The 15,029-nt window shown below is 40.3% G+C and overlaps 1 protein-coding gene across 2 annotated transcripts in view; it reads left to right on the top strand.

Annotated features, from left to right (window-relative positions):
• DCAF13 (DDB1 and CUL4 associated factor 13) overlaps positions 1-15,029 on the top strand; it is a 781,821-nt gene that overhangs the window by 142,532 nt on the left and 624,260 nt on the right. For both annotated transcript variants that reach the window (XM_044065680.1, XM_044065681.1), the window contains exon 4: positions 8,848-8,937. In XM_044065680.1, coding sequence (XP_043921615.1) covers positions 8,848-8,937 — 90 coding nt within the window. The remainder of the gene's footprint in view (positions 1-8,847; positions 8,938-15,029) is intronic.

A 15,029-nucleotide genomic window follows, 5' to 3' on the forward strand; every position in this document is an offset into this window, starting at 1 on the left:
ACATCCTCTGTGACTGTTGGGAGTGTCCTGTACAGGCATGGGAGAATCACTGTTGTCATTCTCTGAGGAAGGAGCAGGGAATGCTTATCTTCCTAGTTAGACTAAGATGCCTGTATCTCATGGTGATATCCCTGATAATGAGTCGTCTGCTTCTATGGACATTTCTGTCAAAAATAAGCAGAAAATCCCATCTTTGTTACCCTAGATAGGGAAGATTTATTGGGCTTAGTTCAGGCTCTTATCCCTTCACATACTGGTTCTACTGACTATATAAAAAAGTTGTTCAGTTCCTGAAGATTCCCAGTGTGATGAACCAGGAATACAGTTGGAGGGAACAAATTCAGTCATTTCACCTCAGACAACAGATTCTGATGCTGAGGTGAGTACTACTTCTGATCTTTCCTTGGAATCATTTTCCTTTTCTTAAATCGGTGTTATACCTGGGAACAAAATGACATTTCAGTTTCCTTGAAAATGTATTATTTATTGCAACTGGGATTTCCTTCTACTACTTACTACTGTTCCTCTAACTTTGGTGGATGTTTTTTATTGTAGCCTGCAACATTACTAACAACAAACCTGCAGCCTCTAAGAATGTGGATAAGACTGTATAAGATTCCTCAGTATTGCAAATACTTTCTAATTCCAGATCTGACACTGCAGGGATTTCTTTGTCAAATCATTTTGCAGCTAAACATGTAAGAAATGCTAATCTCTTTCCCACTGACAAAGATGGGAAAGCTTTTGATAGATTTAGGGAACAAGTGTATATTTCTACCATTTAAAATTCTTAATTGTCAGGCGTACATGTTAGTTTTTGCTTGCCTGTTTTGAAAATATAGGGAACATTGCAACCACTTTTTTCCTCCTCCTGAGTGTAAATCCTCTTCCTTAAAAGCTCTTATTGTTTTTTTTTTTTTTTTTACTTCAAGTAACCACATTCTTTTTAAATTGTTCTCATGAGTCTACTGTTGTCTGTTCCTGAGTGCTCGATCTGTGATGAGAAGGGTTTGCATGGTTACATACTCAAAATTTGCCTGAAAGATGTAAAAGCTGACATTTTGATTTCTCCCCTTGATAAGGAGGATACATATAAATCTAGTCTGTCCACCAAAGCAGTTCCCTTTGGATAATTTGCTGCTGAGGTCAAAAAAATGTGATGAGCGGGGTAGGCTGATTCAAGGGGATGATTCATATTTTTCAGCAGCCCTTCTCCACTTTTGTTAAAGGTTTCATCGCTAATTCAGGATCCTTTTATGAAAAGCAAAATAAGCCGACTCCACATTTGCCAGGCAAACAGATGTTTAAGAAACAATGGCAAAGAGATTCTAAAAAGAAGGGGGAGCATCCCAGAATCAAAGACAGTCTAACAAGTCTGAATGACTTTCTGCAAATTGTAACCCCCCCCCCCCTCACTTCCACCCGACAATCCTTTTAATTCCTCCCCACAATCTTGCTCTCCATTTTTGTTTGGCAACAGATATGTCAGACGCATGGGTCCTGAGAGTTATCCATCAGGTGTACAGATGCCAGTGGGAGTCCCTACCACACTGACTGTTTCTTCCTCATCCGCCATATCAGATTTATTTTTCCGTGTCATTCAAGATCTGCTGACTGAAGGGGTAAAGGAACCTGTGTCCCTCTCTCCCTTGCAGGGAAATGTTTTCATTCAAGCATGTTTTTCTTACCAAAGAAAGAAACTTCATGGAAACCATTTCTAGATAGCTCCCTTCTCAACCATTTTGTTAAAGTTCCAAAGTTCGAAATGCTTTCCCTTCACAATCTGTTACTACTTATTTCCCCTTTCATTTTTTTGAATAACTAAATGTAAAGAATGCTCATCATCACATTCCAATATCTACAGATTTCAGACATATTTTTGAGGTCTTCTCTGCATTGCAAATTGGGTTATCCACTGCTTTAAGGCTGTTCACAAAGCATATAGCTTCAGTGATATCCTTTTGCAGACTAAGGGAGTCACAATTTTCCTGTTTAGATGACTTGCTTGTCATTGCATATTCTTTTCTTAAAGTGTCCAGAATTTCCCACTTGGGTAAGAGATCTCCTTCACTGAATGTGTTTCCAAGATAGCATTCACAACTCTTTGTCATACTCCATCCCACAGGATTGTATTCCTGGATGCCTGTTGGATACATCTGTTCAAAGAGCTTTTCTCCCACAGGAAAAAGTAGACCTATATCTAGATGTATTGTTGAAGTCTTAGACTGAGTGGAAAAAACTCAGGAAGAGACTTTCTCGGGGTTTTAGAATTCAAGTCCTCTGTAATTCTCATCATTCCTCTAGCCAGACACCACATGAGAACAATTCAGCGGTATCTAAAATCTGTATGTTCCCAACTTGAACACCACCTGAGTTTTCAAATTGCAGTTTTGGGATTTGTAAAAAGGGAACTACTTTGATGAGCAAACTGGTTTTATCTGAATCCAGGACTTCCATTCTCCCTTCCAACTGTGATACAGTCTGTAACAAATTCCAAAGACTTTGCTTTGGTGGAGATAGCATCTTTGTTGGTACAGGATCTTTGTAACAAAAAAGATCAAAACATAGAAACATCAGAAATGTTGGTAGTAATAAATGAGCTCCTTCAAACATTCACGTCTGCAGGACTCTGCAGTGGTCACAGACAGCACAACAGCGACGCGGTGCATAAATGGGGGGGTTTACAGTATAACCTGTGTGCAAATTAGCCTTGGTAGCCTAAGATATAACAATTCAACAGTCTTACTCTAGGCATCTTACATTCCATTAGAGCAACATGTTGTAATGGGCAAACTGATCAAGACAGACCCTCACAAATAAAAGTGAATCAGGAGATCTTCCAGGATTTGATCCATTTGTGAGGATCGCCTCAGATCTGTTAACCTTCATTCACAACATACACTTGTAAAATTCTGTTCTATGACTCTTTGGAAGCAGGCCTGGAAAATTAAATTTATTCTCATTCCTTTGGATAGTAATGTTCCTTTATGTTGTTCCACCCTTTCCACTGATATCCAGGTTCATTCTGAAGATTCAGAAGGGCTCTCCAAAAGTCAGTGTGGTGTCTCCTTTATGGCCTAAGCAATGACGATTCTCTCTTCTCTTGGAAATGTCCAAGGACAGTTACCACAAACTTCTTCACAGGCTGTATCTACTCCCACGCCAACTTGAAACAACTGCATGATATAACTTTAATACCCTTTAGGCATGTATTTTGAGGATGTGCAGCAGATATTAAAGGAGGTAAAGAAATCTGCTACTAGGAAATCTTGTATTAACAAATGGAAAATATTTTCTAGTCGGTGCCATATTAAGAACCAATACCCTTTTAAAGCTAGCATTTCTCTGGTTCCACAATGTACGTGTGAGTTATTAACCGCTGCCTTTCCTTGATCCTCTGTCAAGGTTTATGTTCCGCCCATTACAGCATGTCTGCTTGTGGATCCCCCTCTTTCAGTGCACCCTCATTTCAAGATATTTTTGAAAGGGGTTCTACATACCCATCCACCAAGAAAGCAGGTGGCTCCTATTGCTGGATCTTAACATTGTTTTGAAAAAAATAACAATTGTTCCTTTTGAACCAGCTCATCAAGCTGGTTTGAGTTTGTTAACATAATGTTAGTAATAGTAATACTAAATAGTGTTGCTGATTTGTTCCAAGATCTGCAAGAAGAGTGTCTTGAATTGCAAGCTGTTGTAGTGGGTCAACCTTATCTCATTTTCACAAAGATCTTGTCTGTTTGAGAATGACTCTCTCAATTTATTGCTAAAGTGGTATCCAAGTTTACTTTGAGCCAAGCTGTGCATCTCCCTGTCTTCTTTAAGTGAGGGAGAAATTATTTTTCATACTCCTGGATGTGCACAAAACACTCAGATAATATCCCGATAGAACTAAAACCTTCAGAAATTTTGTTTATTTATTTATTTCTTATGAAGGTAAGAAAAGAAAATGGCAACCAGTATCAAAGCAGTCCATTTCCAGATGGTTGTCCCAAGCTATTGCCTTGTGTTGCTCTTACCAACAAGTCAATTCCAGGCAGGGTCAAGGCACAGTCTACTAGGACCTTGAGTTTTTCAATTGTTTTTTTGGAAAGAGGTGACTAAGTATTCTAGAGGCAGCAACTTGGTCCTCTAAGCATACTTTCTCAAAGCGCTGCAAACTAAACTCCTTTTCTGCATCTGTTGCAGGCTTTGCTCCAGCAATTTCTAGGGGTTCCTGGACCCTCATTTTCCTCCTCCCAAACTTTCGTAGCTTTTGTATTCTACCCATATAGTTAAGCTACTGCGCAGTGATCTACTAGTGAACATAGTGCAGTTATATTGTTGAACCTACTTAACAGTAGATGTTTGAGAAGATCATTGCTGCAGTAGCCACTCCTTCCATCCCCATTATGTTTGTATGATTTTTGTTAGGGTGAGGACATTGCTTTTTGTTTACTTAGCACTGACCTTTTTCAGGGCTCTAGGCTTCCCCTTTTCAGTTGGCATGAAAGCTCTGAAGGGCTTGGTACACAGACCACTGATTTTTTTTCCCCTCCTTAGCTTAGATTTTCAGCAGTCTGGGTGTGTTAAAAATGCCCTTAAGGGTTTGGAAGCTAGCCAACTGTTGTATCCTAGACAGGTTATATCTACTAGTATGGTAGGTTGACTTGCATAACTGGACTTTCTTTTTACTGCATGATTAGCTCCCAGTGGTTCTGTCATGAGACTCCCACATAGTGTCCTTTGCTGGGGTTGGCGGCTTATGTGATTACAGGCTAAGTAACCTTAAATATCATTTGTGCCAGCATAGAGAATTTCCCTGGGGGTGGGGGGTGAAGCTAGTTTCCTTTGTGTTTTTCATTTCTGGTTGAAATGAGGGCCTAGTACATCATAGCTGTGGCAATTTGAATGATGATGCAGAGCTAGGTGGAAGCAAGGACACTTCTGCACTAGTTTGGCTTGGTAGCGGTCAGTCACCCACTTACAGAAGATTATAATTCACCTGATGGGGAGGTGCCAGTGGCTGCAGTCTTCAATCCCCCCTAGCAAATGTTTTGCTAGTGTGAGACCCCTAACCTTGTGAGCCCACCCTTCTCTGTGCAGGGTTAACCTTCTTCGAGTCTAACCAGTTTGAAATTTCTTGTGAAGGATGCCATTGTGAATTGGGGAAATCGCATAGGTTCCTCCTTAAAGTGGAACTCCAACAGAAGGGGGAAACATGTAAACCTACTCAGGTTAAATGCAGTGTTGCTTGGTGTTCAGGCTGTGGAATAAGTGCTGACCAGCATCTGTTATACTTCAGTGCTATAGTGCCTGAGCAAATGGGGAAGTGTGCATTCATAGGTCTCTCTCTCTAGAGTGAAGTTGAGTTTGGCAGTGTGCAGTAGGCAGGGCTTCTGTCGTAGATGTTCACATTGTTGGGAAAGTGAGTGAATGTGCTGGCATATTCTGTCAGTCACAATCCCATCCCTTTTCTGGAGCAGAGATGAATAAAGACTCTGTTGTTCGGGGTCTTCTGAGATTGCAGCATCATGGAGTGCAGGCTGTTCACCATGTAGATGGCACAGTTTGTGCCTCAGTCCTGCTCTTTCAGCAGAACATGGGGAAGTCCATCGTAGAACCATTCTTTCTCTTATGACTGGAAGGTTCCTGTGCAGCCTCATACTTTTCCTTCTTATTCTGTGCTTCATACCAAAATTTCATTTTTGTAGTTCCATGATGGCAAAGAAGGCTGTGAGTTCAGCCTTTCAACTCCATGACCGTTTAGGAACTTATCCTTGTACATGCCATGGATGTTCCCCTCTATTGGGTGATATAGACTCCATATCTGCTAATTTGGATATATTTCTTATGCAAGACTGCATTGTAAGTTTTATTAAGATGATCGATGTTGCCAGAAAACCTTCCACTCATTAGACTTCTGCTGCCAAGCAGAAAAGGTTCCCTATGTGGACCGAAGAGTTATTTACCATCTCATTTTTCTTGCAGGTGATTCTGACCTCAGATTTGAGTTTCTCGTTCACACTAATAAAATGTGTAACTTTGAGCAAGTCATGTAACTAAGACATTGCTATTTGGTAGTGCAGAGGACCGAGACTTTGAGCTGTCAGAGAGACTTCCTCTGGCGTAGCGTTTGAGTCTCTTGGCCTTCCTCTCCTTAGTGTGTGACCTTGAACAAGTCACTTTTAACCAGGCAGTGTTTTGGGGCAGTTGTGCTAGGCTTCTTAATGGTCTCCTGCATTGTATGTCTTGTAACTGCCAACGAGCCTGTGAACCTCATGGGTGCTTGTAAGGAGGCACATGTTTTAAGGGCTTATCTAGTTAACAGTCAGCAATTAGTCCACAAGTTAGTCAGTATTTTAGATACCTGCCAGACTTGGGTCTTAGTTTTTGCTGCCTTTTCTTATCAGAACATTGTAAGGGGCAGGTAAGTGGCTCTCATCACATTGTCTTACAGTTACTTATTGGGGTGTTGTACATCTGCTTGCCTTTGAAGCATCCTTGTCTACTTTGGAAATTTAGCTTCATGATTGATGGGTTGTCCCATCCTACATTCAAGTTATCTGTTTCTGTATGTCTGAAGTTAATTTGTTGTGAAAGATGATTTTCTTGGTAGCCATTACTACTTCCACAGGATATCAGAACTGCATATCCTTATTTGTCTGTGCCCATTATTTTGTGTTTAATAAGGATTGTATCCCTTGAGACTTGCCCACAATTCCACAGAACTGTCTTCAAGTTTAATTAGTATGTCTACTTGTCTTATCAGGGTGAACTCCTGAGGAGAGAAAGCCTTCATACACTTTGATGTGCATTGTCATCTTGGGTTCTAGCCAGAAAGGGTGTATACATTTGTGAAGGTATATATCGTTTGCTGATCTCTCTTGCTATGGATGAGGAAAAACAGAATTAAGCCTCCAAATTTATTGCTGATTCCATTACCCCTCTACCCATCCCCATTTAACTCTCTCTCCGCCTCCTCATACCCACTGTACATCACTGAACTTTCTCTTTGCCTCTCTAATCGCAATTCTGTCTACAGTCTTCTCTCTGTCTCTCTCACCACTAACCCCTTCTGCTTTCTTCCTTCTGTCTCAGTGGCCCTCTAATAATCATAATCTCCCAAATCCCTGTGCTGCTTCTCCCCCTCATTAATTTAATACTGTTTGTATAAACTTGTACGGTCTATTGTAAGCCTGTTCCACATCACATGATGCTAAGTAAAGCAAGCTATTCTTTATCCATAGTAAACAGCAGTTACTACATAGGAATGAGTTGGAAGTTCAATTTTTAGTAAAACACTTTTAAGTAATTGCTCATGGTAGCTTCTAGGTCTTGACCTGTAATATTGTTTTGTGTAAAGTTTTATCAGAGATGCAGTTGCAATGTTTTGTGTAAAGTCCTATCAAACACTTTGGTTGTAATTTTTTTGTAATCTACCTATGCATATTTATAATTGTGGAGCTTTTCTCCATGGGCCTCCTCAGAAAACGGGTTATGTGACCCAGTAGGACTATCCCAGTTAACAAATGTCAAATAAATAAATAAATCATTTGTTAGCCATTGATTGATCTCCCATTGGAAAATGCTTTTAAATGTCATTTCACCAGCAGTGTATATGCTTCCATTGCCTTCTTTAAAAATGCATCCACTACGGACATGCTTACTGTGACAGTTTAATGGTTGTTTTTTTACCAAGCATTTTTGTTTGCAAAATTATTCCAAGAGCCTGGCTTCATTTAATGACTGGGTACTGAAGGACTGTGCCGCCTTAGCCTTTGTCGTCAGGTCTTCTCTAGTTGATTAATTTTTAGGGTTTTGAAGTCTTTCCTCCAGTAACCCTGTGCAGAGCTGGTATAACAGTAGCTGGTATGTCAAGTACAGAAATCTGTAAAAACACAGTCTGCATTGGGTGCCTGATGCATGCCTACCTCCTCTGTTTTTGGATAGCCTTGTTATCTAGTATCCGTGAATGGATCTTTTTGTAATGTGAGGAGGTATATAATTTTTTTATTTTGTTTTTGTGGTTTTTCGAAGAATGGAGGCTGAACTAAGTAGTAAAGAAGCTAGTAATGCCTTTCTCTTCTGACATACAGTACCATGGCATGCTTTGTACCCTCTGAGTGCTAGACTTAATTGTGCCAGACTGGGCATAATGGAAGAGGAAATCCCAATATTTACCCACTGCAGATGGCTTTCTTGCAGATAAGGTGCATATACAAATCTATTTTTGCAGCAGATTTGTAGTGTCAGGCCATCTGTTTCTGGCACGCACTATTTGTATGTGTAATTCACATGGGCAGTTCTAGCTCTCCATCAGCAGGTGGCAAGACAGAGCTAGAGTAAATGTAAATGCATTAGGAAAATGAAAAGCAGTGATGGAGCCTGGCGATGCAAAGCCCTTAATTTTGGAACAAACTACCAAACTAGCACTTGCTTTAGCCATTTAAGTATGAAAAGGTAATAGCCATGTATAATGGAATGTCTTTTGTATAAAAGTCTATTCACTTTTAAAAATGTTAGTCTTCAGTTAAACTTTGCAGACGTGATACCTCTGTTATAAATTGTACAGATTTGATGGTGAAGAGTGAACCATCTTCATTTCTTTTCCTGTTGTGCAGAGTAACTAGATATGCTGGAAGCGTTGCACAGTTTTAGTTTTTAGACTTGTTTTTAATTTTATTCACACAGTATAATAATTTCAATGTTTTGTGTTTATGGGTTTGCAATTTGATACATTTCAGACTGTGGTGTAATTAACAGGGCATTCAGTTCTAGCTTTATTATCACAGTATTAACGATTTGTATTTCAAAATGTTTTATAGCATTTTAAGTTCATTTTCACTCTAATGCAACTATTTACAGGTTGGAGATGACAAGACCATAAAACAGTGGAATATGGAGGGACCAGCATTTGGGGACCAAGAAGAACCACTGTATACAATACTTGGAAAGGTATGTCCCATAGACATTGTGCAGTAATTACCAATCTTTCTTTCTTTGTGGCAGGATTACTGAAACAGTAAATCTTACAATTACTGATCTTTCTTTCTTTGGGGCAGGATTACTGAAACAGTAAATCATACAATTTCTGTTTGTTTATTAGTAAAGGAGCATTTAGCTGGCATTTTTTCCAATGTTGTCCTGTTTCCCTGCAAAAACTACTGCTGCACTCAAGCCAGTATATGCACTGTAGCACAGTGTTGCAAGCTTGTGCAGAAGTACCATTGACATGCCTGTATGTCAGTTCTTCTCATTGCTTTGAAGCCATTATTCCTTCAGCCATGTTTTAATTTGGGACTGCATTATGCAGTCACTGAACTTTTGGTTGTAGTTTTTTTGGTAGTATATTTCATCTGTTCCTTACAAGCGTCTGCATTATTGACACCTTTTTAGAGAGTTTCATCAAAAATGGTATGTTGAGGTGCACAAGTACCCCATAAAGATTTCCATGGTTAATGTTTGTTTTGTCTGGGGCCAGATCATAATACTGACTCTTCTTAAACATTGTCTAAAATTTAACAAAAAAATTAGGTTAAGAAGTTTGAATGCTTGCTTACACCTTACAAAGTTTTGAAAAAACCTTTTAGGAAAAATAAAGTAGAATTGCATTGGTCTAGTTCAGCTAAACTGAAAATGGAGGAAAGGGGGAAATCAGCTGAGAAAGATATTAAAATGATGTAAATAAATTCCTAAGAAAAATGCAGTCCCTCCACAAGCTTAGCAAAACATGCTGCTGTACATTGGATAGCTCCCACTTCTGAGCCACAAAAGCAAGCTTTTTAATGTGTCTTAGAAGGAATAATTAGTGATGGTCCTGGCTTACTACAGTACTGCCAGTCCCAAAGTTTGTAGTGCCAGTGGAGCTGCTAAAATTATTCTCCAGGTTCAGGAGCTTTCAGAACAAGACACAATATATTGAGTGTGTCTAAATGTGCTCTTGTTATTCTCCAAAATCAGGAGGGTTATGAACAAGAGCAGTATATTGAGCGTGTCTGTAAATGTGCTCTTGTGCATGTACTGTTAAAGGGATGTGATGCGAGTCTCTGCATCATTTTTATTTATTTTTCTCTACATTTGTTAACTGGGTAAACCCACTGGACACAAGTATCCATTTTTCAGGGATGACCCAGGAGTACTGTGTAGTCACTTGACATGCTCTTAGTCTCAGATTTGTCAAATGGAGGTGAAAGGAATCTAATCCTTATACCCTTAGCTACAGCAAGCAGGTGGACAGTGGTCTCACCTTCAATAACCACATCACCACAACAGTCAGGAAATTCTTCTATGTGGCACACCTCATCACCAAGGGCTTTTCATCCAGAAAAAAGGAGGTCACTGTTCCACTGTACTCATCCCTCATTAGACCCATTATAGAATACAACGCCCCATTTTTTATGTACCTCTCAAGACATCTGCAACAACTGGAAAGGCCGCAGAAATACCTCGCTAAAAGAATCTCAGGCCTAAAGCAGATGCCCTATGCTGACCACCTTAAAAAACTCCAGCTATACTCTGTCGCATATCGTCTACTCAGAGGTGATCTCTGCCTAACATACAAGGCCATGTCAAACCCAGAGCTGTCGGACATGCTACACTTAAAGAAATCCCAATCCCTCAGAGCCACACGCTCCAGGGATCTAAACCTTGTCATCACATTAAACAAAACATGCTGGAGGGATAGGTTCCTGACTCAGAGACTCCCCAGACTCTGGAATAGACTGCCCATACATGTCAAGCAGAGAGCCTCCTTGGCCCTCTTCAGAAGGAACCGTAACGATTAGATGGGAGAAAGGAAATTCACCCCGGGAATGATGTCAGTCGCCCTGCTAGACAGGGGTCCAGGGAAGTAGATAGTGTGGGAAGAAATAGCCAGGGAATTGTTATGACTAAGCTTGTATAGGCCCTAGGGCCGATAGCCTAGTACCAATCTGTGAACCTATTAATAGCTCAAAGCCTTAATCCTGTGCTCTGCCCCCTTTGAAAGGGACTTTTTTAGGAATTTTATAATATCCTGTCTTTCCCAACACAGACACGAGACCAGGTCTTTTATAGGTTCAAATTGGTAGCACCTTCACCCAGTCCTTGCCCTTACCAGTTTGTAAAGTAAATGAAGGAGGAGAATGTCTTCTTCATCTGAAGAAAGTTCTTAGAGGCATTTTCTGTGAGGAAGATTAACACTTCTTTCAGTTTTTGCCCCCCCCCAAAAAAAAAAAAAATCACACTCAATGAAATTAATAATTGTACATGGTGGGGAATTTTATGACCCTTAATCTGTAATTTAAAAAAAAAAAAGTTCTTAGTTGAGAAGGATGAAACAGCTGAAATTATTTATTTCTCCAGTATTCTATATATGGCTCAGGCAGAATTCCAGCATACAGATACACAGCCTTGGGCAAAAAAGAGAAGCTAAGTCAGACAGACTGACATGCTGTGTTCAGCTCCCACAAACAGACTGGATTTGTACAGTAATCTTAAACTTCACCAGCAGTGGTTTTCATGTGCTCCAGCTAATGTCAAAAGAAAAGTCTTCTTGTGGCTTCTATTCCCTTTGATAGAAAATCAAGAAACTGAATTAGATATTGGTGGAAAAATAGAAAGCATATTCATCTCTTAGAGTCACTCTTCTTTAGCCACTTGTCTCGCATGATTTATCAGAGTTTGATTCTTTTAGTTACAGGGGAATATTCAGTGCCTCCCTGACAAGGATATGAAACATTAGATGTAGAAGAATATGTTGCATCTTAAACTAGGTGTATATGTGGGTGTTATGTAGTAGATGCAACTTCCAGGGCTTAAGAGTCTGAAGTAGCCTTAACTCAATATGCATGACTTAAAAACTAAACCTGATTCAGATGCTGTTAAAGGTCAATGCCTGGGTGTCACATCAGTCGGTCTATTAGTCGTCACTGTCTGCCTGGGAAGTCCCACTTTTCAGCAGTGAACCAAGGAGAAAAGTTTTATTATAGCAATGGTACAGTGAAATGGGTAGCAGACACATTAATAAAAGTAAAAAAATATGAAACATCATGACACACATAAGGAGGAATAATACTAGTAAAATCTATTTGTTCACCAGGTAGACTCACTGGGCATCGTCTCTTGTCAGGGGTGACCCAAGAGCAATGTGTGGTTAAGTAACTTGCTCAGGGTCCACTTAGTAGACAAACGAGGGATGAGGTAATTGAACCCTGTGCCACAGGTACTACAGCTCTCAACTTTAACCTCTGTACCAACTGCCAAGTACATGACAATAAGTTATATGAAACCAGTTTTATACAGTGAGTTAATGTTTTAATATAGTTACATTTAAGAGAACAGTAAAACTGTATTTAACCTGTGCACAAAACCTGCTTTGTATAGTGAATTTAATAAGCTTTTAATTCGTGTGTAACTAAAGAAACTCAAGCTAGTTTTTAACTATCTTTTTCTGATTGTTTCTGTATCTTCATCTTGACCATGGGGCTAGCCCCGCTCCATTCACCTTTGCTCCTCTACCCTACCCCCATTCCCACCCACCTCATTACAGTTACCTTTATACCTAACTATCCCTTCCCTTCCTGTCCCACTAGCCACTACAATTCCACTTCCTGCCTATTGCCACAACCACCTTACTAATCTGTCAATCTTGTCAACACCACTTCCTCTATACCACTGTCTCTCTACCTACTGTATCTGACCATATTTAATCCATGTATTATTTTATAATATCTTCTACACTACTCCTTATTCTGTCTCCACCTCTTACCACTCCAATCTCTCTGTCCCACTCCTATGTTCACCAACTTCTCACTCATACAACATATATCCAACTACTTCATATTTTACTATCTCCCCTAATCTCTTTACTACCTCTACCTCAAGTCTGTATAAACTATCCATAATACAGGTTTTTAAACATTCCCACAAAACTAAGTCAGAACTATACAAACTCCCTCTAGCATCTACTACATACTCTCTCCTCACTAAAAACTTACTTTGTTCTGGAGATATCCATCCCAACCCTGGCCCCTCTTCTCTCCCCAAAACTACCTCTACACTGCCCCTATCTTACTCCTCTAACAGTCACCAACCTCAGTCACAACAATCATCTCCATCCAAATACTTAGCTATTTACTCATTGAATATTCAGAGTCTAGCAAATAAAGTCACTGAGCTGCACTCACGGATAGCTCTCAATACCCCTCACATCCTCTCCCTATCTGAAACCTGGCTCAAGCCACAAATCTCAAATAGTGAAATACTCCCACCAGGTTATAATATCTTCCGATCTGATAGACCTGTAAAAAAGGTGGTGGCGTGGCCATCCTCTACTCGAACAATCTTAAACGCTCACCATACCCTTCCCCAATTCCTGACTTCCTCCCAGCTGAAATGATCGTCCTTAACTGCCATCTGAATCCCCACAAAAACTTGCAATTGCCTCTATCTACCTTCCTCCTGGTAACAATCTACCCATTCTTGAAAACATCCTATCCTGGCTCTCCCACAACATACCATATGAGACACTTATCCTTTGGTGATGTCAACATTGATTAGTCCAAACTCACAACTGACTTCCCCCATCTCAGTATCCAACTACATGGCTTCCAGCAACTTATAACATCTCCCACTCACTTCCATAAAAATTCCACTTCCAGCTCCATCATAGACTGGATCCTTACCAATTCCCCCCACCAATACCACAATCCCACCACCTTACCGGACTCCCTCAGTGATCATCTCCCTACCACCATCTTAAGACACTATTCCCATGTTCCTAAACCCCACCTTATCAAAGACTGTCGAAAACTATCGACTTTCAATTCATCCCAATTTAACTCTGTTCTCCACAACATAGATTGGTCCATCCTAAAACACCTCCCCCTAAACGATGCTGTAAGCACTTTCAATAGCATTTTCATGAATATTCTAAACTCCTTAGCTCCCTCTAGGAAGGTCAGAGTAAAATCAAACCATGCTTCCTGGCTCTCCAAAGAGACTAGGTCCCTTATGAAACAATAAGATTGTGCTTGGAAAACCTGGACTAAAACTAAACAACCACATTTTCTTCAAAAATACAGGCATCTGAGGAACCTTGCAAAAAAACATACAACTAATGACAAAAAGTTATACTGTAGGTCTGCTCAGCTTAACAACAAATCCAATCCTCAAAAATTTTGGTCAACTCTCAACAACATCCTCTATCCTGGAAAGCCCTCTAATCCCTCCCCATACCCTACCTCTTCCTCTCAGGAAACAGCTACCCTCCTCTCTCTACCATCCAAAAATCTGGCAACCTCTAAGCCAAACTCTACTTCAACACCCACCTCTCCAAGTCCCACTAACACAACTTTGTTTTCTTTTGAGTTCCCATTACTTACATAAAATCTCTACTACTCGAGCTAAAACCTTGCTCTCCTTCCACTGACAATCTATCTCCTACATTCCTCAAACTTGCTGCTGACTCAATTGCCTATCCTATATCTATACTAATTAATAGATCTATTCTGGAATCAACTGTCCCCACCCTTTGGAAATATTTCATTACTATCCCTCTTCATAAAGGTGGAAACTCCACTGACCCCTCAAACTACCGGCCCATTGCCATTCTGTCCCCCCTCTCCAAGATATTAGAAAAATGTATTCACTCGCAACTTCTCAATCACCTCCTCACACACCACTTACTTACCCCTACCCAACATGGATTTCATCCTCACCACAGCACCACCACTGCCCTCCTCTCTTTCACTCATATCATTGCAAAGGCCCTAGACAACAATATACTCATTTCCTGTCTCTTCCTAGATCTCTGCAAAGCCTTCGATACTCTCTGTCATCCTCTACTACTGTTCACACTCACAAATCTCCACCTATCCCCCTCCGCACTTGCCTGGTTTAATTGTTCCCTGCCAGATAGTTAACTGTCTGTCAGATGGCTCTCATCCTCCTCACCTTTCCTTCCCATCTCCGCTAGTATTCCCCAAGGCTCCATCTTGGGACCCCTTTTGTTTAACATCTTCACCAATGATCTTTACACCTCATTCAAAGAATCCTCCCTTATTCAG

This window comes from Protopterus annectens, chromosome 3.part0, assembly GCF_019279795.1.
Source record: "Protopterus annectens isolate FY-2018-M chromosome 3.part0, PAN1.0, whole genome shotgun sequence".
Lineage (NCBI taxonomy): Eukaryota > Metazoa > Chordata > Ceratodontiformes > Protopteridae > Protopterus > Protopterus annectens.